General features: G+C 55.6%; 1 protein-coding gene and 1 long non-coding RNA gene across 2 annotated transcripts; one reads left to right on the top strand and one right to left on the bottom strand.

Annotated features, from left to right (window-relative positions):
• Positions 1-387: 387 nt before the first annotated feature.
• Positions 388-6,208, bottom strand: LOC123331605 (translation initiation factor IF-2). The gene is made up of 2 exons (XM_044936114.2): positions 5,724-6,208; positions 388-4,464 (listed from the first exon to the last, which is right to left on the bottom strand). Exon 2 carries the CDS (start codon positions 2,732-2,734, stop codon positions 1,529-1,531), a length of 1,206 nt encoding a protein of 401 aa, XP_044792049.2. The 5' UTR covers positions 2,735-4,464; positions 5,724-6,208; the 3' UTR covers positions 388-1,528.
• A 1-nt stretch (position 6,209) lies between these two features.
• LOC112581832 lies at positions 6,210-21,665 on the top strand. Its single transcript, XR_003106485.3, has 6 exons — positions 6,210-6,340; positions 7,294-7,509; positions 9,303-9,435; positions 16,929-17,028; positions 17,984-18,117; positions 20,791-21,665. It is a non-coding gene; the product is annotated as an uncharacterized LOC112581832 (long non-coding RNA).
• Positions 21,666-22,514: the final 849 nt, after the last annotated feature.

The following is a 22,514-nucleotide window of genomic DNA, read 5'->3' as shown; positions in this document are numbered from 1 at the left end:
CTTCCCTGAGGAAAGCAGTGATGTGAACAGAAGGCCGAGGGTCCACCCTGATGGCCCCCCACAGCTTCAGGGTCTCCTGCCCACACCCCATGGAGGGCGTTAGAGTCCAGGGAGCAACTAAAGGCCGAGCTGAGCTGCAGCAAAATGAGGCAGTCCAGTGGTCCGCTGGGCCCAGGCAGGCCATCTGCACCCAGACAGGGCTCAGGCACGAAGACAAGGACCTGAGGCAAGAAGGCGCTGGGGGCCCGGGGACTAGGGCTGTGCCGGGCAGAGGGCTGGATGGCCAAGCAGTGGCTGGGCACCCAGAAGGGAAGCCTGGAGGTGGCCACCTCCCGGCACCCTGCCCATCAGGCAGTTCAGCAGCAGCGTCCCTCCACCCCTTTCCCTGGACTCTCCCTTCGCACGGCCCAGTGGCCACTTCCCCAGAACTCTCATCCCTCCTCCTGCCCAGGGTTCCCGTGGCCAGGGGCCCCAGGCCAGGACAGCCCCTCCCTCAGAGTCTCTGAGCGGAGGGGAGACGGGGAAGGGTTAACACTCTTTGTTATCTCTCCTTTTAATCCTCAGATGGGCCAGCGGCTCACGTTGTTCGGATCTGGTAGAGAGAAAGCGTTAACTATTATCTGCTTCTAGCTGACCATCTGCTGTTGCAGAAAATTCAAAACCCTGGAGATCTACTTATATCCACATCGTAAACGAGAAAAGATGTTTTAATTAAGGGAAATCAGGTTAACTTAGCTCTAATTTACAAGCCGCCTGCCTAATGAATTGTCTGGGCTGCTCTCTCTTTGTAGAGAGTAAATCTGAGGATCCTTTCCCTCCGCAGTTCAGACACTAATTAACTAACCAAGAATTTTAGTAGCACACTCGCCTGTCGCCTAATAGTTTTACCTAAAGCCAGCCCGGTCACTGCTTGTACAAATTGCCAATTAAATGTGATTGATATAATGAAATTGGATTGTATTTTTCACTTACCTCCTCCCATCCCCCCTCATCCCCACACCATCCTACCCCTGTGTCAGGGGTGGTGGGCCCATGCACCCCCTCACCACCAAGCTGAACAGAACCGGCCCCCCAGCTCGGGCTGTGGGGCCCCAAGCAGTGCCCACGCGGGGGCGGAGCACGTCCCTGTTAAGCCAACATTTCTATTAGTTGAAGTTAACAGGCCTAATCTTGTTTCCAGATATTTATCCACGTACCCAGGGCTGTAGTTACATGTTTGAAGTTAGGGGGGGAAGTGAAAGATCTAAGCGGCCATTCTAAAAATACATTAACAGTTTCCAAAATCTATATCGCTGCTTAATTAAATATGTTATCCTGTTTATAGGATCTGTGGCTAATTATTTAGAGTCATTTAATCTACTCAATTTGCACGTTAATTAAACAGCATCGGGTTGCAGAGCCGGCCGCGGCCGGGCGGGAAGCAGCGCCGCCTGGCGGGCCCGGCTAGCATCCCGCGGACCGACCAGTCCTCGCGCTGGTCCTGCGAGCCGGCCCGGGGGCGCTGGCTGCGTGATGTGTTCCCAGGCCTTCAGGGAGGAAAACAGGGGTGGCCGGCGGGCTGCCCAGGACCTGCTCTGCGGCTGTTTATGGGGAGGGGATACCCCGCCCCCCGTCCCTCCCTCCCGGGCGCAGAGGCGAAGGAGCGGCGCGCCCGGGCCTGGTTAACCGCAGAACGATGGAGCCGCGCCCGCCCCGCGCCCGCTCCGCGCCCGCCGCCTAATTGTCTCCGCCGCCCGTCCCCATCTGTCCCTCTCCGCCCGTGTGTGTTTTGGCCTTTGTCTCGCCGCCCTGCGCTGACACCCTCTTTCAAAGCCCACTTCTGTCGCCCTTCACCGATCGCTTCTGCCCCATTAACCCATCGGCACGAGGCTCCCGCAACAAAGGCCCGGAGTCGGGCGGACGCGCGCGCGCCCGCCCATTGTCCGCCGCTGACCCCGCGGCCCCCAGCCTGGCCCGGCCGGCTCGACGGGGCGGGGACGGGGTCGGCCTTGCAGATAAACACAGAAGGCGTCCTGCCCGGGCCGCGCTCCGCCCTCAGTGAACGGGGACGGGACAGGACGGCCGCCTTGGCAAGGCGGGCGAGCAGCTGCCGCCGCGGGAACCGCGGGCCCGCCCGCCGGGCAGCTAATCCGCCGCAGGCCCCTTTGTCCCTCGCTGGACGTGAAGCTGGCAGAGAGAGCGGCTGGAGAGAGAGCAGGCCCGCCGCGTGGCGTGCCTGGTAAACAAAGAGAAGTGTTGCTGAGCGGGGCTGCCGTCCTCCGGTTCCGGTTCCCGGTCCTGCCCGGGGAAGGAGAGCAGGCCCCGCCGACCTGGCACAGGGACTCCTCCGGGTGCGGCTGCAGTGCCTGCGGCTAGCCGGGACCTCCCAGCACAACCCTGAGCCGCGGCCCGAGGCCACAGCAAATGGTCGCTCCCATCCACTGGGCCTTGTGGGGAGTGGGGGCGGGGGCTGCGTCCAGGAGGTGCTGCACAGAGCCAGGAGCTTTCTCTGGAATCTACGGGCTGCTCCTGGGCGGTGGCTGGGCTGTGGTCTCTCTTCACTCTTCTGGAGACCCCTGTCTGGCCCAGGGCTCCTTCTTTGACCAGTGAGGCAGGAGGAAGGTGGCGTGTGGCCCAAGGGCATCAGAAGGTCACCTTTCTCTGCAGCGGGTGTGGTGCCAGCCAGGAGGTGGATGGGCCCAGGCAGAGCGGAGCTGTGGGAGGACGCCAATAAGCAGTGTGGTCTTGGTGACATCTCTGTAGTCCTGGAGACCCCACTTTTTCCACCCAGATTCTGCCTGCTTTCATTTTCTATCCCACAAATGCCACTCCCTGGGCCTAGTGGTGGCCCTCTGCAAGCCAGTCCTCAAGACACCAACGTGTCCCCTGGAGACATCCCATGTCGAGGCTAGGAGAAGGAAGTTCCTGTTTCTAAGCCTGTCTAGACAACTAGTTTTTTTAATTCATTAAACATTTAAAATAAAGGGATGGCGAGAGAAAGAAGAGCGAACACGGTAGGGGTGCCCACGGCACCTGCGGCCCAGCAGGAACTTGCTGACGGGGCTGTCACCGTCCATGCCCCGGCCCCGGTGCGGGGGCCCGAGGCCTGATTCTGGGCAGCTCTGCCGTCTCCCTGCTGACCTAATGACAGGGCAACCATGATTCCTTTCAGAGGGTCCGGTCGTTGCCAAGAGTCCAGAAAGAAGACAAGGCCCCTTGTCTCCTTCCACCCCGTTGCCTGGAGCCCACGGCGCACTCTGGTTTTCCTCCTACAGGGACTTTACACATCAGTGTCATGCTGCAGCACAAGTCCAGGCCCTCTATGCTTCAGGTGCAGCTCGGAATTCTGACCCCAGCTTGGTCCTCGAGCGCTCTGCACGTGACAACTTCTGCAAGTGTTTGGGCAGAAGCAAAGGCTGATGACAGAGTCCAGTACAGCCGGTAGGACTGGCAGAGTCACCTCCTGGGAGCCTGCCGCCGTAGCTGGGGACCAGAGGTCCAGGAGCTGGAGTTGGGCCAGCAACGAGCGGCAAGGGTACTTCTTAAATAGCTTTATTGAGATGTCACTGCCACACCACCCAATGCACACTTTTAGACTGTACAGTGCCGCGTTTTCAGCGCGTTCACAGAGCCGAGCAGCCATCGCCGGTAATTCCAGAACACTGTCATCGCCCCCCAAAGAATCCCACACCCATTAGCAGTCACTCCCCATCTCCTGCCCCTCCCCCCTCAGCCCCTGGCAACCACTAATCCACTTTCGTCTCTATGGATTAGACAAGGATAATTTTGCAAAAAGAAATTCTACCAGTCTGGGAAGGACTGTATAAATGAGGAATGTGGGGGTCAGGCCTGAAAACTCTCTCTGTGGATCAACATGGCCACTTGTCCCCACCGGGGACATCTGTTTTAAACATCAGCACTCTTTGTTTTTTTTTTTAATTTACAGCATTGTGTTCATTTCTACCGTACAGCAAGGTTACTGAGTCACACATATATACGTATGTTCTTTCCTATTATGGTCCCATTATTGTCTATCACAAGATACTGAATAGAGTTCCCTGTGCTCTACAGGAGGACTTGGTTGTTAATCCATCCTATTTTACCAGTTCACATCTGCTAACCCCAAACTCCCAATACTTCGCTGGCAATACCCCCTGCCATCCCTGGCAACCTCACGACTGTGAGTTATAGACATGGTCCTAAGATCACTTCTGGCCCTCTCTGTTTTCTATCTGCTTCTGTGTGTGCCATCTGCTCCAGCCTGGTGGAAACCACACCTTTCCGTCCCGTCAGTGAGATGCCAACACCGGCGGAGCAGTCTGGGCACCCAGAGTGGCCATGGGGAGGCTCCTCCATCCGTAACTCCATCCTCCCCAGCCCTGAGGCCAGTGTGATCCTCAATGTCCATGGAGCTTCGTCAACTATGATTTGGATTTCAAAGCAATTAAGAAGTTGTTCACTTCAGAAAAGGCCATTTAGTTTTCCCTAAACAAAAACAAAGAAAAAAATTTTTAATGTAGCTCATTTTTAGCACCAAATCTTGTCATCATCCCATTCTTTATGAGCCCAAACTCCTAGCAATCACAGCACTGGGTTTCTAATGAGCATTTTCTTGATTTACAGCAGAAATGAGCAGTTATCTGCTAATAACCCCTGAGTCTGAAATTAAAAGGGCTGAGAAAATAAACCAAATTGCCAAGATCAACTCTCGTTAAATAAAGGCGTTGTGAAAAGACACAGCACAACATTTTCATGCATCGGATCAACAACACAATAGCTCCTCATTTGAGGTTGTAATTATTTAATACCACTTAGCAGCTGCAGAGCACTCACCCTACGAACGTTTAATGGACATTTGTTAATTAATTCTCAGCAGAGCCCATCCAGCGACTCCGCACACGAGAAACTGAGGCAAGCACTGGAGACGACAGAACGGAAGTCTGTAGGAGAGCATAGACTCAGGTGGCCGCCCCCCTCAGCCCCCCTGCCCACTCCAGTCTGAGCTCATTGCTGCCCAGAAGTTTCTGATTCATGGCAGCAGCCAGGGGGAGGGGGGGAGGATGCCGGGAATGTCTAAATGGCTCTGAAGAAATTCATAAACAAAGGCAGAGTTTATGAGTCTCTGACTTGGCTAGAGAGTCAGACGTCAGTTTTATTCCACCCACCAGGAGAAAACGGAGAACTACTTGACAGCCTGAATTAACTCGAAGTTAAAGGCTGCAGACACCCTGAGTTGCAAGCTGCCCGAGGAGAAATCCAGACAGAGAGGCCGCAGGTCCACGAGAAGGAACCACATGCCCACTGGGGCATGGGCACCAGCTAGGACTCAGCCCTGTCCCAGCGGATGGCAGCTGAGATGACAGAGAGACGCCCAGGTTTACAACTCAAGTCATTCCACACGGCCTTTCTGCTCCTGCCTTCCCACATGGCCACCGTGCTTATCCCCAGGCTCCTGCAGGAACAAGAGGCTGCTCTCAGTGGCTCGCTGTTGTCCTCCTTAGAAGAAAGCCTTCCATCCCAGGGACACAGTGGTGGCAAGCAAAGAGAGAGCCTGGGAGACCTTGGGAAGAGGATTCTGGTCCCAGAAGCCAGTGGGGTAGAGGCGCCCCTCCTCGGGCTCACCCAGGCCCTCATTATGCTTCCTGGCCCCGAGAATGACTGGCACACGCTCCCCTGCAGGCTACTCGGAGTGGGGGGGCGGGGGTGGGGTGGTGTGGCAGGAGGCCAAGTCCTGGACGCTTTACCTCGGCCAGTCTGATTCCAGGACACATGACTTGTTTGATTGTTGGACCTACGGACGAGGGCAAGCAGGGGAGGGGGTCAGAACCAGTCACCCCTCCTCCTCTGACCAGTCAGATGGGCCCAGGGTCCAGGCTCAGGTGTCCAGTGTGTCCTGTGTAGCGGCTGAACCACGCCCACTCTCAAGGCGTCTTCATTACTAAAGAGCCAGCCTTTGCTTTCAAAAACTCGACCAAATTAAAGCTCGGGCCTGACCGAGTTTGGGGGGGTAGGGAGTGTCCAGCTGACCCCCACACCTCAGCCATGGGGAGCTTCACATGGATTATGAAGCTTCCCCTCGAAGTCACTGAGAACGGCCTTGTGGGGCCGGGGAGGCTGTGTGTGACGGGTGATGAGCGACAGGCCTTGAGACGGAGATGATTGCGACCCAACGCCTACAGCAGGCCAGACACAGAGGAGGAGCCGGAAGTCCAGGGGCGCCAACCGGAAGGGGCGGGGCCGCCCCCGGAGACGCGGGGAGGCCTGCGGGTGCGCTTGGCCTAGGCTGGCGTGCGGGGCTCCGGGCAGTGGCCTGTCCCAGCCGCCCTGCTCGTGGATGAGACCTCCAGGACCCAGCTTGCAGGTGGGGTGCAGAGCTCGTGGCAGGAGGGAGAGGGTGCGCCTGGGAGTCGAGGGGTGAGGGCTGGGAGGCCGGGCCCGAAAGTGGGCTGCGGGCCTCGAGGGGCTGAGGCAGGCCCGGGGCGCGGCAGCAGGGTCCTCCTGGACCGGGGTGACCTGGTGAACCCCCAGGCTGGGAGGCGCCTCCGGGTGCCTTCGCCCGGAGAGGAGGCCTCTCCCCTGTGGTACCGTCTCGTCTGTGGTGGACGCGGTGAGGTGTGTCCCCCCGTGGCTCCCCAGAGGGTGGCTTTGTCGGGGCTGCTGCTCTGGGACAGCGCGGGGCTCCTGGGGGGCCGTCCCGGATGGCGGGGGCTTGTCTTTGTTCACTCTCCAGAGAAGAAAGCCCCCTGGACTCAGTATCTCCCAGATGTCAGTCACTGAAGTCTTGCTGTAGTGTATGCACACACCAGGGTGTATTTTCTCTTTCTCTTTAAATATACTTCAAGCAGAATTGCTTTTTTAAAAAATTAATAAATTTTTTTGGCTGCACCTTGAAGCTTGCAGGATCTTAGTTCCCCAACCAGGAATTGAACCCAGGCCCTAACCGTCGGACCACCAGGGAATACCCCAGAATTGCTTTTTTAAAAAATATTTTTATTTGACTGCCCAGGCCTCAGTTGCGGCATGTGGGGTTTTCAGTCGTGGCGTATGAACTCTAGTTGCCACATGTAGAATCTAGTTCCCTCACCAGGCATTGAGCCCGGGTCCCTCGCAGTAGAAGTGGTGAGTCCCAACAGCTAGACCGCGGGGGAGTTCCCCAGAATTGCTTTTTAATTCAGCCTCACCCTCGACCAAGTCTGTGAAATCCCAAGTTCAACGTGCCCGCTGCTTTTTCTCACACAGAGGTAAGTGACGCTTGAGATAAGTGACGCTTATTGAAGACTGCCTGTTTGTGTGCCCCCTGTGGTCGTCTTGCAGGCCCCAGGAGCCCACTGTCCTACGCGTGGGAAAGTCCTCGACCAGATGACCTAATGACGGATTCTGCAGAAGTGAAACCGTCCTTCCGTGGGAGGCGAAAAGGGCCCTGGGACAGAGCCCACACAGGAGCCCTCTGCGTCCGGCCGCCGCTGTCTGAGCGATGCTGGAGGAGCCTCTGGGCCTCCCTGAGCCCCACGTGCCCGGCTCAGCTGCAGGGTGAGCTGGCTGTGAGGGCCGAGTGAATTTATACTGGGGGAGAGTTGGGGAAAGCGTCATCATTGTTCTTAAGGAAAGGAAAGGCAGTGCGGCTTGAACTGAGGATTGTGTTTCTCTGGGATTCAGAATTTCTTGAGCCTAAAAACCAGTGGAGGGGTTGATAATGCTTGAGGACGTGATGCTCAGAGAGAGCAGCCAGACACAGAAGGACAGACACTGCGTGACCCCACTTCTGTGAGGTCCCCAGAGGAGTCAGGGTTGTGGAGACAGGAAGTAGGGGGTGGGGACCAGGGGCTGGGGGAGCGGGGCTCAGTGTCAAACGCGGACAGTCTCAGTTCGGGAAGATGAGAAAGTTCTGGAGGTGATGGCAGTGATGGCTGCATAGCAGCATGAATGTACTTACTGCTCCTGAACTGCACCCTGGAAAAATGCCAAGATGGTAACTTGTATGCCGTGTACATTTTCCCTGCGATAGAGAGGAGAGCGGAGAGGGGAGTGCCCTTGTGGTGGGTACACGGGGATTCATGCTATTAAGTCTCTGCGCTTGCGTTCATAGTTGAAATTTTCCATAATTTTAAAGAGATTTCTCAGGTTTTCTCCAGGAGGGCTAGCCCCCAGGCTTGGGGTCTCAGAGCTTTTGCAGGTACAGAAGCCCGTGGAGGCTTTCTTATGGCTTTCTCTGTTCCTCCGAATGTGCTTATTTCTAAAGGAGCCCCTCTGGTTCTCTGGCCCCCTCTCTGGGGAGGGAGTAAAGGTGGCCCAGGAGGGGCCCAGGGATCCCCTTTCAGCAGTCCCTCTGCCGCAGAGGACAGCCCCACTCACCTTCCTGGGGGGCGCTGGGCAGGCCGGGGGCAGCCCTGCAGGTGTGGACGCTGCCTTGGGAGGCCTGGGTTTCTGCCCTCTGCCCCTTCGTGGCCCTTGAGGTGACACTCCTCCTCCTCTCTGTGTGCTCAGCACAGCGAACGCCCCTATGTTTAAACATTTAAATTCACTTAAGTTCTGGTGCTGGCATTTAGCAAGGAAAAGCTGTCTCCATTAAAACCAACTGACAAAGGTTTTCCTCTTCCCTACAGCTTTCATTTCCACTCTTCCTCACCTTTTAAAACATTCCACCCAAGTTGAAACATTCCCGTTTGATTTTGCACCCAGAGGCCCCTGTCCCGGAAAACGAGGCCTGTTTTTGTTTCCCTGGGGTCAGTGGTTTCCCCCACCCTTAAGTTCCGGTCACAGTGCTGGAAAGAAAAAGCGGTCAGACAAACACCCTTTCCTTCCCCCTAGGAAACCACACGGAGACTTGGCCTCCAGGGCATTTAGAGCCCAGCTTTCCCGATGCTCGCGGCTGAGAGTCTGGGTTTTCCTAAAGAACTCTCCCTGCCTACTTTCTCTGTGAACATATCACCACAGTGTGGACGCTCGGCTGCTAAAGTTGCCACCAAGCCTCTTTGGTATTGGGTAAATGTCTCAGAATAATTCAAAATAAGCCACCAAACAAGGCACATTCGTTAAACGTTGGGGAACATTTCCAATACGCAGCACGAAACGAGAGCTGCACGCGGAGGGCGCCCCTCAGCGCTCCGACTGGAGGGGCTGAGCAGAGGCTGCGTCCCGTTATTTGAGCTTCGTGGTCCCGAGTCTCTGCTGTTTTATTAATTTTTTTATCTACAGTTCTAAACTACTATTTCATTTATTAGAACAATAGGGAAGCTTATTGAGGTGGTGTTTTTATTAAAATTTCTATTAACTTTTGCTATCAGTACAGTTGTAGATTAATTAATTTTTACTACTTTTTAAAGCAAAAAATATTAGAGCTGATCCCAAGCTACTTCAAATGTGAAACAAGCCAAATCAGAAAAAGAGCAGTTCGGCGAGAGAGATGTCGCTGGTTCAGACCAGGAAGAAGTTTCCAGTCGACAGGAGGCTTGCCAGGTGGGTTGTCTTCATCTGGGGGGTTCAGGCGACGTTCTGCTTTGTTCCGTCTGAGGTGATCTCACAGAGAGACACACAGATCTGCTCTTTCACGCAGTGGTGGAATTGTTTTGTCTTTGGAGTAGATGCATAATTCTGTGAAGTGGTTTCTTTGGTTTTTTGGCCCTGATACGTGGCATGTGGGATCTTAGTTCCCCAACCAGGGATGAAACTCACGCAGTCTGCATTGAAGGTTTGGAGTCTTAACCGCTGGCCGCCAGGGAGTCCTGCAGTGGCCTTCGCAAGGTGACATTTGCATAATGTGAAGTGCACCATCTTACAGCGAACACGGGCAATACCATCACAACAGCCTGCAACCACCACCTCCGCCCACACCTCTTTCCTCGTCCCCAAGGAGCCCTGGGCCCATTAGTGGTCACTCTCGGTTGCCCTTCTCCCAGCCCCTGGCGGCCACTTATCTTTCTGTCTCTGGATTGGCCTGTTCTGGGTGTTTCACATAACGGAATCGCTCACCATGCGGCCTTGTATTTTTGACTTCTGTCACGGAGCATCGTGTTTTCAGGGCTCATGGCCGTGTGTCAGGGCTGTGCTCCTCTTTCTGGCCGAGTCACCACCCAGTGTGTGTACGGCTAGCCCGTTTGTCCATCACCTGCTGTGGACATTTCTTTCCACCTCTGACTGTTTTGTGCACAGCTGCTGTGAACGTGTGGATGTGTGTGTGTGGGGCCTGGTTTTCCGTTCTTTGGGTGCAGAGCTGGGAGTGGAGCTGCTGGGTCAGGTGGTCACTCTCTGTGTTTTCTGCTCTCTCGCTTGTACATAGTGAATTTGCTCCTCCCCGTCCCAGGTCGGGGCCGTGGGCGTGATGTGGTGGGGGGGGATGATGGGAACAGCAGCCGCCTGCCTTGGCGGGCTGCTCGCCTGCGGAGCTCCTTCAGGGAGGATTTGGGAGACTCCTGTGGGCCGCATGTGCCTCCACTCTCCTGACACGCACGTCCCGGGGGGCGCCAGGCCCCTGCGGTGCTTTCTGGCAGAGTATGGACATTCCTGTCAGCCACGTCCATTTTCCACCCTAAACTTGCTCATTTTAAACTGAAGTACATTAAAATCTTCCAACACTTCAACCACAGGGCAAACCCCTGCAAGGGGACAGGCCCCGGGGACCCCGGAGGTGAGGACAGGCGAGGGAGTGTACTGGACCCTGCTTTCCCAATGCCCTGGGTCCTGGAAAGCCTGGGTTGCTATCTGTCATCCTCACAGATAGAGATGAGGGGACATGCCCAGTGCCTGCAAAGGCAAAATAGCAGGCACGCGCTCAGGCTGCCTTTCCTCCAAGCCTGTTATCCCAGGAGCAGGCAGCCAGGCATGGACCCCGCCAGGAGGAGGGCAGAACCTGCCCCGCTTGCACGGAGCCAGCCGCTCCCCGAGCCAGAGCAGAGCTGCGGTGGCCTTCACCTTCTGCGTCGCCCTGGCCTGGCAACTCCAGCGCAGCAGATGCTGCCACGCACGCCTGGCTGTCCGGAAGTGGCCGTTGGTCAGGGCAGCGTGGCCCGCCGGTGGCTTCTCGCCTTACCTCTACATGGCTGTGGCGCGGCCCACCTTCCTAGTAGACTCAGCAGTGCGTCTCCCTCCAGTGAAATTCCACAGAAACAGGAGGTGAATCAGTGCAGCGAGCACCGAGCTCTGGTGTTGGGCGTCCGGGCTGAAGTCTGCTGTGGTCAGCAGGTGAGCCGGGAGCCGCAGCCTTGAGGTGGGAGAAAAGGGGGATGGCAGGAAGGTGCTGGCTTCGGGTGCCCGTCCTCAGCATCCCGGCCCAGCAGCTCAGCTCTGGGTGGAAAGTGCAGCCGCCGGTCAACAGTGGGCCTCAAGCCCAAGGCACATCTGGTGCCCAGGTGTTTGGGCTTCACTCTGGCATCCGGCCAGCCAGCAAGGATTCCCACTCCCCTCCCCTGACCTCCCCACCCTCAGCATTATCCCAGGAACACTCTGGGGTCGTTTCCTTCGGAGGAGGAAGCCCAGGGACAAATGGACTTCTGTCTGGACCGAGGCTTGGTTCTCAGTCCTTGACCTGCCCTCCACTGGCCACCCTCTGTTCCGACTGGAATCTTCAGGACGAAGGGCTGGGAGGCTCAGAGCTGAGGCTCCAGTGCTTTGAAAGCCAGCGTGTTGCCTAATTAGACCATCTGGACGTGAGAGGTGTCCAGACTCACGGAAATCCAAACCTAGTGAAGGTGGGGGCTTCCTGGGAGTGCTATGTAGAGCAGCTTCTCCCAGCTCTGGGCGCGTTCCCACAGCTGGGACAGAAGCCCCCCTCTGGCCTCAGACAAAGCCACAGAGGAGGGGCCTACCGGCTGGTGTGGAAGCTGGAAGCCGGGGTCCCACCCCGGACACATGGAGAGGCCAAGGACAGCCTGCCGTCCCGCTTAGGGGGAGTGTGGGGTTTAGGAAGGGTGTTCACACATTGCTCATGAAGATTTTTTCTCTGGAGGGAACCATCCTGAGAGGCTCAACTGCCAGAGAGCTGATCGCAGAGAACAGACCCCAGCCCGTGGGCAGCGAGGTCCACCTTCTCGCAGGAGGTGATGGACGCTGGTGACCACTAGGGAGCTGGGGTGATGACGACTCACCTGTCAGAGTGTGGGAGCATTAGTGCACTTATCAAAATAAGCTCGTGTGTGTGGGACCAAAATAAATGAGGCCAGGCCTGAACGAGGTGGGGCTCCTGCCAGGAGAACACAGGACGTCTAAGAGAGAGTCTATAAACGGGACTCTGTTTTATGAGGTTCCCCGGGGAAACTTTTTTTTTCTTTCAGAATTCTGGGTGTTTGTTCCTGATGTTTCTGAAAACTCAGTCAGATTCCCAAGTGTTAAATGCACCTCTGTGATGAGTGAGGTGTTCTGAGAGCAATAAAGGAACAGCGGGAACTGGGAGTAAAAACGAAGTTCCAGTGATTTCTGTGCGTGGAACCCAAATGGAGCCCGGGAGGGCGGGAGGAGGGCAGAGGGACCAGGAGGCTGGTGACAGGATTGCATGGAAAAGATAAAGAATGGAGGCCACCTAGGTGACCCCCACCCACCCGACAGGCCTCCCAGGAGAGGGTGGGAAGTGGAACAGAGGGAGTGCCTGTGGATTTCACAGACGCGATGAAGGAAATACCTTCGTGTGTTCATAAGACTTACATCCCAAGCAGGATACTTAAAAAGAAGTCTGTATCCCAATCTCTGCTGCGAAATCACGGTTACCAAAGGCAGAGGGTCAGTCTTACGGGGGGCGAGCAGGGGAAACCAGCTTTCCTGCAGACAAGTGGTGTAGACAGCAGGCTTCTCAAATGCAGGATGGAGTCCAAGGTCCAACGGAACGACATCTTCAAAACGCTGGGAGAACGTGGCCCTCAGTGCGGGACTGTTCACTCCTCCTGAGCCATCGTAGGTGAAATAATGACAGAAAGACATGTGCTCGCAGAGCCTGGCTGAAAGAGCTGCTGAGGAAGTAAGGAAACCCGGGAGGAAGAGTGGCGTGCAGGACGCCCCAGTGGGGTTTCTCTAAAAGGCAAACCGGAGTGAACCTCGGTAAACTGCCTCGACTGTGCAACATAAAATAATAAAGGGCTCGTCAGGGGCTTAAACACGAGATGAAAACCAATTCTGGGTGACGGTCACAGGTGGCGCAGACACCGCATCTCAGGGCATGCAGTTTTGGGTCCTGGCTCAGTCAAAAGAAGGATGAAGATTCTGATTAATTTTACTTTGTTAATGCAAGTGTGTTAGAAATGGAGAATGCCGCAAAGCCTGAAGTATAATTTTTTAGTAGTGATTTGTCATTCAGTCGCTGTCGTGTCCGACCCTGCGGCCCCATGGACTGCAGCATGCCAGGCTTCCCTGTCCTTCACTGTCCCCCAGAGTTTGCTCAGATTCATGTCCATTGAGTCGGTGATCCTATCGAACTGTCTCATCCTCTGCTGCCCCTGTAGTAGTGATATCTAGTCTCAATTTAAATTAAGCTGAAAACATTGGTTTAGAGAAACATAAGACACTTACAGTTGATAGCGGGACAGGTGAGCTGTGTCTAATGCTGTAAATGCTGCTGCTGCTGAGTCGCTTCAGTCGTGTCCGACTCTGTGCGACCCCAGAGCCGGCAGCCCACCAGGCTCCCCCGTCCCTGGGATTCTCCAGGCAAGAACACTGGAGTGGGTTGCCATTTCCTTCTCCAGTGCATGAAAGTGGAAAGTGAAAGTGAAGTCGCTCAATCGTGTCCGACTCTTCTCAACCCCATGGACTGCAGCCCACCAGGCTCCTCCGTCCGTGGGATTTTCCAGGCAGGAGGACTGGAGTGGGGTGCCATTGCTATAAATGCTATGGATACCCAAATACCCAAATTCTCTTCCAAGTACTCAAGTGATAGAGAAATCTCTGGGCACATAAAGTGAAGCGAAGTCGCTCAGTCATGTCCGACTCTTTGTGACCCCATGGACTGTAGCCTACCAGGCTCCATCCATGAGATTTTCCAGGCAAGAATACTGGAGTGGGTTGCCATTTCCTTCTCCAGAGGATCTTCCCGACCCAGGGATCGAACCTGGGTCTCCCGCATTGCAGGCACACGCTTTACCATCTGAGCCACGAGGGAAGCCCCCAATTTTTTATTAGTCTTTATTGGAGTAGAGTTGCTGAACACTGTGTTAGCCTCAGGTGTACAGCAGAGTGACCCCGCCCTTTGGGACCGTCTCCCCGCGCGGGTCGTCACGGAGGGCTGCCCGAGCTCCTTGTGTGGCGCGGCAGCTCGTCAGTCGCCTGGTGTGTGTGCTGTGTTCAGTAGCTTCGGTCTTTCCAGCCCCTTGCAACCCTGTGGACTGCAGCCCGCCAGGCTCCTCTGACCATGGGGTTTTCCTGGCAAGAATACTGGAGTGGGTTGTTACGCCCTCCTCCATGGGGATCTTCCCGACCCAGGGATCAAATCCACATTTCCTGCGTCTCTTGCATCGGAGACAGATTCTATCAATAGTGTGTATACCTGAATCCCAATCTCCCCGTTCGTCCCAGCCCCCTCTTTCCCCACTTGGTGTCCAAACATTTGTCTTCTACCTCTGTGTGTGGGCGTATTTAAAGCAAAGTTACTGCCTTTTGTCTCAGAGACCACCTTATCTCCTGAAATCAAAGTGCGTGGCTGAGTGCCTCTGCTTCCATGCTGTCCTCTAATTGATGCTGCAAATCATCTCTTCCAGTGAGCACAGGCCAAAGGGAGGGAGCCCCGGGGCTCCCCCCCAGCCCAGCTGAGCCTGACGCCACCTTGGAGTTTATGACAGCCCTGGGTACTTTTGAGCCTGTAGAAATAAACCCCGAGCTCATCGCACCACCCAGAGAAACACTTTGCTCCCTGCCTGCAAGCAGCTTCTGTCTTTTTTTCACAGCACAGTTAGAAGGAGACTCATGGTCCTCTGACTTGCTCAGCCAGGATGTCATTCTCTCTGTCTCTGTCTCATACACACACATGACCCAATGGCTGCTGGGTTGGGAGTGAAACTCCCATGTGTTGTCTCCAGACCATTTGTCGAGCCGTCCTGGCCACAAAGGCTGGGGTGAGAAGCAGGAACAGCAGAGCCCCTGCTCTGGGTGTGACTACTAACCACCCCTCGGCCTCTGGCCAGCCTGATGCCATTTACTTCAGTTTGGAAGTAAAGTGAAGTGTTACTGGGAAGTTCAGAGCAAGTTACTTGCCTAGTCCTGAACACTGAAGTCGAGGTGTCATCGTTCAGTCAGCCTAGATCGCTATTGAAGTTTCATCCTCTGCTCTCTCCCCTCCGCTCTGCACCGTCATGAAGAGTTGGTACGCGGCGCTGAGGTCTGAACTTGGCAGCGTTTTCCGTGCATCTGCTGTTTGCTGCTGTAACTCACGTACTCAGGCCCCTCCACCCCCGTGACGGTGAAGAATATGCCTTCATACTCAGAGGGGGTGAATCGCTGCCCGCTTTAGGTTGGGTAGACTCTGGCTCCTTCCTGGGGTGTAACCCCTTATGCACAGGTATGTCCAGTTCACATATTAATTAACCATATGCAGGAGCTTATCAAGTCGACTGTCAGTAAACGGAGGCCATTTGACAAGTGATGATGTAAACTGTCCCCCGCCTCATTCCACAAACTCACGCTTAGGAAGCTTGATTCTTTTCCCATCAGGGCTGAGAGAAAACTAGCGATCCCTGTTCTGTTTTGCATGATTTTGGCGGACTCCCCTGCTGGCTCAGTGCTAAGGAACCCGCCTGCCAATGCAGGAGACTCAGGTTCAATCCCTGGGTCGGGAAGATCTCTTGAAGAAGAGAATGGCTGCCCACTCCAGTGTTCTTGCCTGGAGAATCCCATGGACAGAGAAGCCTGGCAGGTTGTAGTCCATGGGGTCGCAAAGAATCAGATGTGACTGATCACGCACACATATCATTTTGGCAAAGGAGACCAGAACTTGTTACCTTCTGGGCCCAGAGCCCGCCTAGCAGCCACGCCTGCACACGTGTCCTGATGGTGGCCATGGAGGTGGCGGCCACAGCATGTCAGCTGCTGTGAGTGCCCATGGAGTCCGCGTGCCACGCGGTGTCTCCTCCAGTGACACGTGGGCGGACAGGCCGAAGCACACGCCCTCACGACCTTTGTGCCCCGAGGTCTCCTGTGCGTGGCCTTGGCGGTAGTGTGGACACGCCCATGGCCCACGGCAGTTTCCAGACGGGAGGTGGCCTCTGCCGGCAGCAGCTGCGGATCTGCTTCATCTTCACACAGAAGCACTCCTGTTTTTTGTTGGCTGATGTTGAAATCCAGCCTTGAAAAGTAACAGCGCAGACTGACTCCGGAGAGCGTGGGTGCCTCCCCAGGCGGGGAGCCTGGCAGCTCACAGCCCTGGGGGACTGGCCGCTCCGCAGCTCCGCTTTAATTGCTTCCACGTGCCATATGTACGGGAGCGCTGTGGAGACAACAACCCAAAACAACAGGAGGCGGGCCGGGCTCCTCACAGGGACTCTGGGGCAGGCGGGCAAACCGCCAGCCAGACGCCCACCCGCCCGGGGCTGCAGGCTGAGGAGGAGCTGGGGTGGACACCCCACACCCTCCCCAGGACAGGGTGGGGGGACACTGGGGTGGTCTCCTGGCAGGAGACAGCAAGGGGTCAGAATCCGGGGGCAGGGAGCTGCTTCTGAGAACTTGGAGGCAGGCAGTTTCGGTAGATGAGGAATTTAGAAGGAAGTAAGCCCATTGACCAAAACTTCACTTTAAAGCTACAATTTCACTTTGTAAAAAAGCAGCACATTATTTGAGTCGATGCATGGAAATATCCAGAATGTGTTTCGGCCTCGGTGGCAGATGTCCTGTGCACGCCGCCTAAGAAGCTGCTGTTGCTCCATAAATATTTATGGGGACCGTAATCCTCCACATCCCTAGGATTTCTGTGCTCATCTCACCACCCATTCCTGCTGGAGCTGGGCTTGCAGGCCATTTTACCAGCGAGCATTTCTCACCCTCAGGAAGCCCACCCCAGACCGAGGAACGTGGAGCTGCCGAAGACTCCTGCCCGCGGGCAGCCACGTGTCCAACTTAGGCCAGCGGGCAGCCTTTGCTGCTGAGGTTTGTATAAGAAAGTCCGGGGTTTCTAGCTCCATCCGAGCTGGCTGCAGATCTGACTTGTCAGACGAAGCAAGCTGTTTGCCATATAGCGCTGCCACATCGTGAAAGGAGTCTCAGTGCACGGGAATTTTAGGCGTTTAAGTATCTGCTCTTCTTTGCAAGACATGAGGGCTTTCCTGTGTTTCTCACCAGGGATCTGAGAGCAGCTCCTCTGAGTTCACTGGACAGCTGCCTGTTGGCTTGAGGATTAGAACCATATTTGATCACATGAAACTTAGCATTTTAGGAAAGGGATCCCAGGACTTCCCTGGTGGTCCAGTGGTTAGGAATCCTTCTTCCTCAGGGAACGCACTGCAGGTTCAGTCCCTGGTCAGAGAGCTAAGGGTACCCCACGTTGCAGAGCAGCTAAGCCTGAGACACACACACGCACACACCAGCCCAGGAGGGGCAGCCTCGGAGCAAGGTGGGCCACAGTTTGGTGACAAACACGAGGGACAGCCTGCAGAAGGTGGGGTGGGGTGGCAGGCAGGGAGGCAGTTCCTTCTGGGGACAGGACCTCTGGGTCCACCAAGCCGTTGGAGGACCCGCGTCAGGGCTGCCCCTGCTCCGACCCCAAGGTGGGGTTCTGGACCGGACTCCTCCGGCCGGCGCTGTACCCCAGTGCCAACCAGTCAGACTGCTAGGGCTCGTGGAGGCTGGTGGGGGTGAGGGGCTTGAAGCTCAGGAGAGGCAGTGAGTGACTGTTTAATAGAAGGGATAGTTACTACACGTGTGTCAACAGTTCCACAATCAAGATTTCATCCCAGAATGCAGTTAACAAAGACTGGGTACCCAGGCTGAACCCCCTAAGCTCAGAGTCAGGGTGCTCCGACCATGTGTCTGTAGGGCTGGCAAGAGGTGTGGGGAGATGGCCGTCCAGGTGGCAGGCCCATGTGCCACCCGTCGTCCTCCACAGGGAGCTGTGTCTGGAACCTTGTCTCACCCTTCCCGAGTTTCCAAAATCCACATCAGCAAAGACTGCCAGAGGATCTCCTGTCCAGCTCCTGGAAGAAGTCCCCCTTCTGTGGGCAGCCCACGACAGCGTGCGCTGTAAGTGTGAAAGCCCGTGCTGACCGCCCTGGGTAGAGCCGCCCTTGGCAGAGGAGGGCTTGCGTCCAGGCCGAGCAGAGCCGCCCAGGCCAACGGCTAGCGAGCAGCGCCACCCCATGGCCAGGCTCGGAAACACGCTGCCCAGCTCTAAGGAGCTGTCCCCAGAGCATCGCGGGCTGGGGTGTCCTCTGGAGAGGCGCCCCCCACCCCTGCTGCTGCACGGCCCTGAGACTGGGCCCGCTGGGGACCCTCACCCACCCTACCAGGCAGCGGTCTGTATTAGGGTCCCCCTACTGACAGGGATGCAGAAGCAGTGTGGGCAGGGGCAGAGGCAGGACTTGAGTGGAGCACGTCTGACACGGGAGGCCAGGCCCTGACGTGGAGGCTGCACTTGCCCCGGCAGAGGTCCCGGCGGGGCGGCCACCGCCCAGGGAGAGGCCACTGCTGCCACCCGCGCCTCCAGAATGGGTGAGGGAGTCTGGAAGGGGGTGCCCGGCGGGAAGGCCAATTCCCTCCCTCATCCGTCCATCCCGTAGACCAGCATTTACCGAGCGCCAGTGCACCGGGCACTGCCCCATGTCCCTAGGCTGATGTGGCCACAGCAGGGAATTTGCACGGACTGCAGCGTCCCCCTGCCCCCGGCCTCGTCCCTCTGGTGTAGAGCCGCATGGATTCCGGTGATGTGAGCTGCATTGCCTCCAGGTTGCCTCACCTCTGTGCAGTCAACTCCCTACCTTAAATCCCTTGGTTATTCACACCTGAAGTTGGGTCTGTTTGCTTAGACCCGGACTGATGTAAAATCGCTAGAAAGTTTTAAACAGGCAAGTGACATGCTCTCCTTTCTGGTTTACTAAGTACAGCAGGAGGTCCAGTTAGGCGGCTTGGGAGAGAGGATGGTGGCCTGGGTTAGGGTGTTACCATGGTGACAGAGATGGAGAGTGGCCAGCGGGTCTGGGATATTGTCAGTAGGACATGCTGATGGATAGAATTGGAGGTTGGTGGGAAAAATTGAGGCATCGATGTCTCCAGGGTATTGGCCAGAGCAGGTGGGGGAATGGGCTGCCATTGACTAAGACGATTAAGAATGGGAAGGGGCAGCTTTCAGGAGGAAGATTGAGAATTCTAGCAGCTGGCTATTCAGTTACTGATGCCCAAGGGGCGGGACCATGGGAGGCAACCTTCCCAACTTTGGGACTAAATGGCAATCCACTCCAGTACTATTGCCTGGAAAATCCCATGGACAGAGGAGCCCGGTAGGCTACAGTCCATGGGGTTGCAAAGAGTTGGACATGACTGAGCGACTTCAGTCAATCAAGGTTGACCCCACCGTGAGATGCACTTCTGATGGTCATGGAAGAATCCGTCCTTCCCAGAAGGCTCACCCCCAGCATCACTGGGCGGGCAGGCAGGGCAGGCAGCCACTGTCTCTGGTGAATATCAGAGCCTGTGGGAGTTCTGGTGATTTTGTTGAACACCGGTACGTTTTATTCTCTCTGGTACCTGGAACAGTTTTACAAGCAGAGAAGACTCCTATCTTACATGCATATAGTTTTCTGTACTTAACGAAACCATGTTTTAGCTGGACGCAAAGTTCACAAGTCTGTGCTCAAGCTGACCTGCAGGCAGAGCCATGGAACTTGGCAGAGACCAGCAGGGTCAACGTCTCAGGGTCTCGCCTCCATGGGCAGCAGGATGGGGTGCAGCCACTCGGGAAAACTCACATTGCACCTGTTCTACCCGCTGACTTTTCTTCCTGACTCCGATTTGGAAGCAGGATGTTTGGTGTTCCTCCTGGCTCACAGAGAACAGCCAGCCAGCAGGCCGCTCCTCCCGTGGATGGGTGAGGGCTCAGAAGGCCAGTCCAGGCCCCCCAGGACCAGAAGCAGCTCCGGCAAACACTCTAACCCACTTCTTTTGCACAGAAGAGGAAGAAATAGGGGTCTTGCTACCCTTCTGTAAAGTAAGATTTATCCTGTGCCTTCCTAGACGGAACTGAAGGCATCTTCTCCCAGATGTTTACCCAAAGTAGCATATTCATGAGGTAAAAATAGTCCCCCCTCAGCCATGACGTGCTTTGTCCGCGTCCTTGGGGTCCAGGTGGGAGAGTGTGGCTGGTGTGGCCCACCACAAGGCCCACGGCCTCTCCTGACAGTTGGGAGCAGCACCTAGTCTTGGGCAGACTCTCAGGCGTTGGGTGAGACACGCGTGCCGAGACAGTGAAGAACCACCTTTCCAAAGCAGATGCAGTTAGACGCAAGGCCTTCCTCCTCCGCAGACCCCCAGCTTCACCGCACAAAACCGAGCCCAGCAGGAGGAGGGGTCCAGCTTACTCATGGCGAGTTCAGTCCTGTGCTTGGGAAGCAAGCAGATGCCTTGGACAATTTTCCTGCCTAACCTTGTACCTCTTAGAAAAGGAAGTCTCTGAGCAGGACTCACTCTGGGGATGCCCCCAGGAGTGCTTGGTTCTGAAATCGAAGGGCAAAAACCCAGATGGCCGAGCAGCGGGGGTGGCTGGGTGCAGCCACATGCATGACACCATCAATTACATACATTCTTCCTAGCTTGGTCACGAAGCAGTATTCATACTGTTATGTTAACTGGGAAATGGGGGGATCAACAGAATATGCAAGGACTTCACTGGTCCAGTGGTTCAGAATCCGCTTTGCAATGCAGGAGATACGGCTTTGATCCGTGTTGGGGGAACTGTGATCCCAGGTGCCACGGAGCAACTAAGCCAACCCGCCACAACCATGGAGTCCACGAGAGTCCTTGCATGCGCTGCAGCAGAAGGTCTGCATGGAGCAACAGATCCTGCATGCCGCAATGAAGACCCAGCGCAGCCAAACAAATGAAGTTTTAAAAATTGAATTTAAAAACCCGGAATGTTGCATCAGCGCACCCCCACCGTGAAGAGCGCCTGTTGTCTCCCGCCACACGAGGGGCAGCGGTGTCCTAGGGAGCCCCGCCGCGTGCGCCAGGAGTGGAGCCGGGGGTGCGTCCCACCCCCGTCTTACCTGGGACAGCTGGCCCCACGGGGCCCAGGAGGGCTGCACGGAAGGAGGGTTCGGCATCGGTGCGCTGTGTCCCCTCACGTGTTCCTGGCGTGTGCAGGTTCAGGGCCCTGGGCTTCACCCCTGCGCAGGCCCAGTGTCACCACCTCAGTCAGCCCCATGGGGACCCCCTCTTGCACGACGCCCACCTCCCTGCCACCATCCCTGCTGCCCGGCAGCGCTCATCTGTTCCCCATCTCCGTAATTTTCCATTTCAAGAATGTTCTGTGAATGGACTCACGCGATGTATAGCCTTTGGGGGCTGGCCCTTCCTTCACTGCGCTTAATTCTCTGGAGATGCATCGGAGTCGCTGTGCCACACTTTGTGCTGTTTTTTATTGCTAAATTCTGTGATGAGATTTGAAAGGAGTGTTAAAGACTATTGACCGCCTCTCAGAGCTAGGCTATTTGCCCAGCTGAAGTCTGCTACTGCTACTGCTGCTAAGTCGCGTCAGTCGTGCCCGACTCTGTGCGACCCCATGGACGGCAGCCCACCAGGCTCCCCCGTCCCTGGGATTCTCCAGGCAGGAACACTGGAGTGGGGTGCCATTTCCTTCTCCAATGCATGAAAGGGAAAAGTGAAAGTGAAGTCGCTCAGTCGTGTCTGACTCTTCGCGACCCCATGATCTGCAGCTCACCAGGCTCCTCCATCCATGGGATTTTCCAGGCAAGAGTACTGGAGTGGGGTGCCATTGCCAGCTGAAGTCGGTAGCACTCAAATGAAGAGAAATTTTGTGTATCTCTCTGGAGGCTCAGATACTGAAGAATCCACCTGCAATGCAGGAGATCTGGGTTCAGTCCCTGGGTCAGGAAGATCCCCTGGAGAAGGAAATGGCAACCCACTCCAGTATTCTTGCCTGGAGAAGCCCATGGACAGGGAGCCTGGTGGGCTGCAGTCCATGGGGTCGCAAAGAGTCGGATGTGGCTGAAGTGACTCACACTTTCACTTCCAGAATCTTAAATATCCTATAAAACAATACTCACCCTCCTCTCATCTCAGGAAACTCACATAATCCTGATCCTGCAAAACCTTAGCCAGACGTCCCACCTCTTATTTTACTGCAATTAAATAATGTCTCCCCAAATACATTAAAGTTACAGAAGTCATCTTTACTATTTCTCTTTAAAGTTATTTATGCACAGAATATAACTTACATCTTGTTTCTACTTCGTTTTCTTTTTCCCTTGGCTAAAACACTGTTCATCTGTCTCTTAGAGTGGCTTGATTTTTACTGTGCTACTGCTCTAATATATGGTCTTTAGTTTATTAGTTTATGCCTTATATTAAATTATCTTCATATAAGATTTGCAAGAAGAATGGCTTTTCAGCTTACTCGGGAATTTGGG

Source organism: Bubalus bubalis, chromosome 24, assembly GCF_019923935.1.
Source record: "Bubalus bubalis isolate 160015118507 breed Murrah chromosome 24, NDDB_SH_1, whole genome shotgun sequence".
Lineage (NCBI taxonomy): Eukaryota > Metazoa > Chordata > Mammalia > Artiodactyla > Bovidae > Bubalus > Bubalus bubalis.
This window is presented reverse-complemented; position numbering and strand designations above follow the sequence as displayed.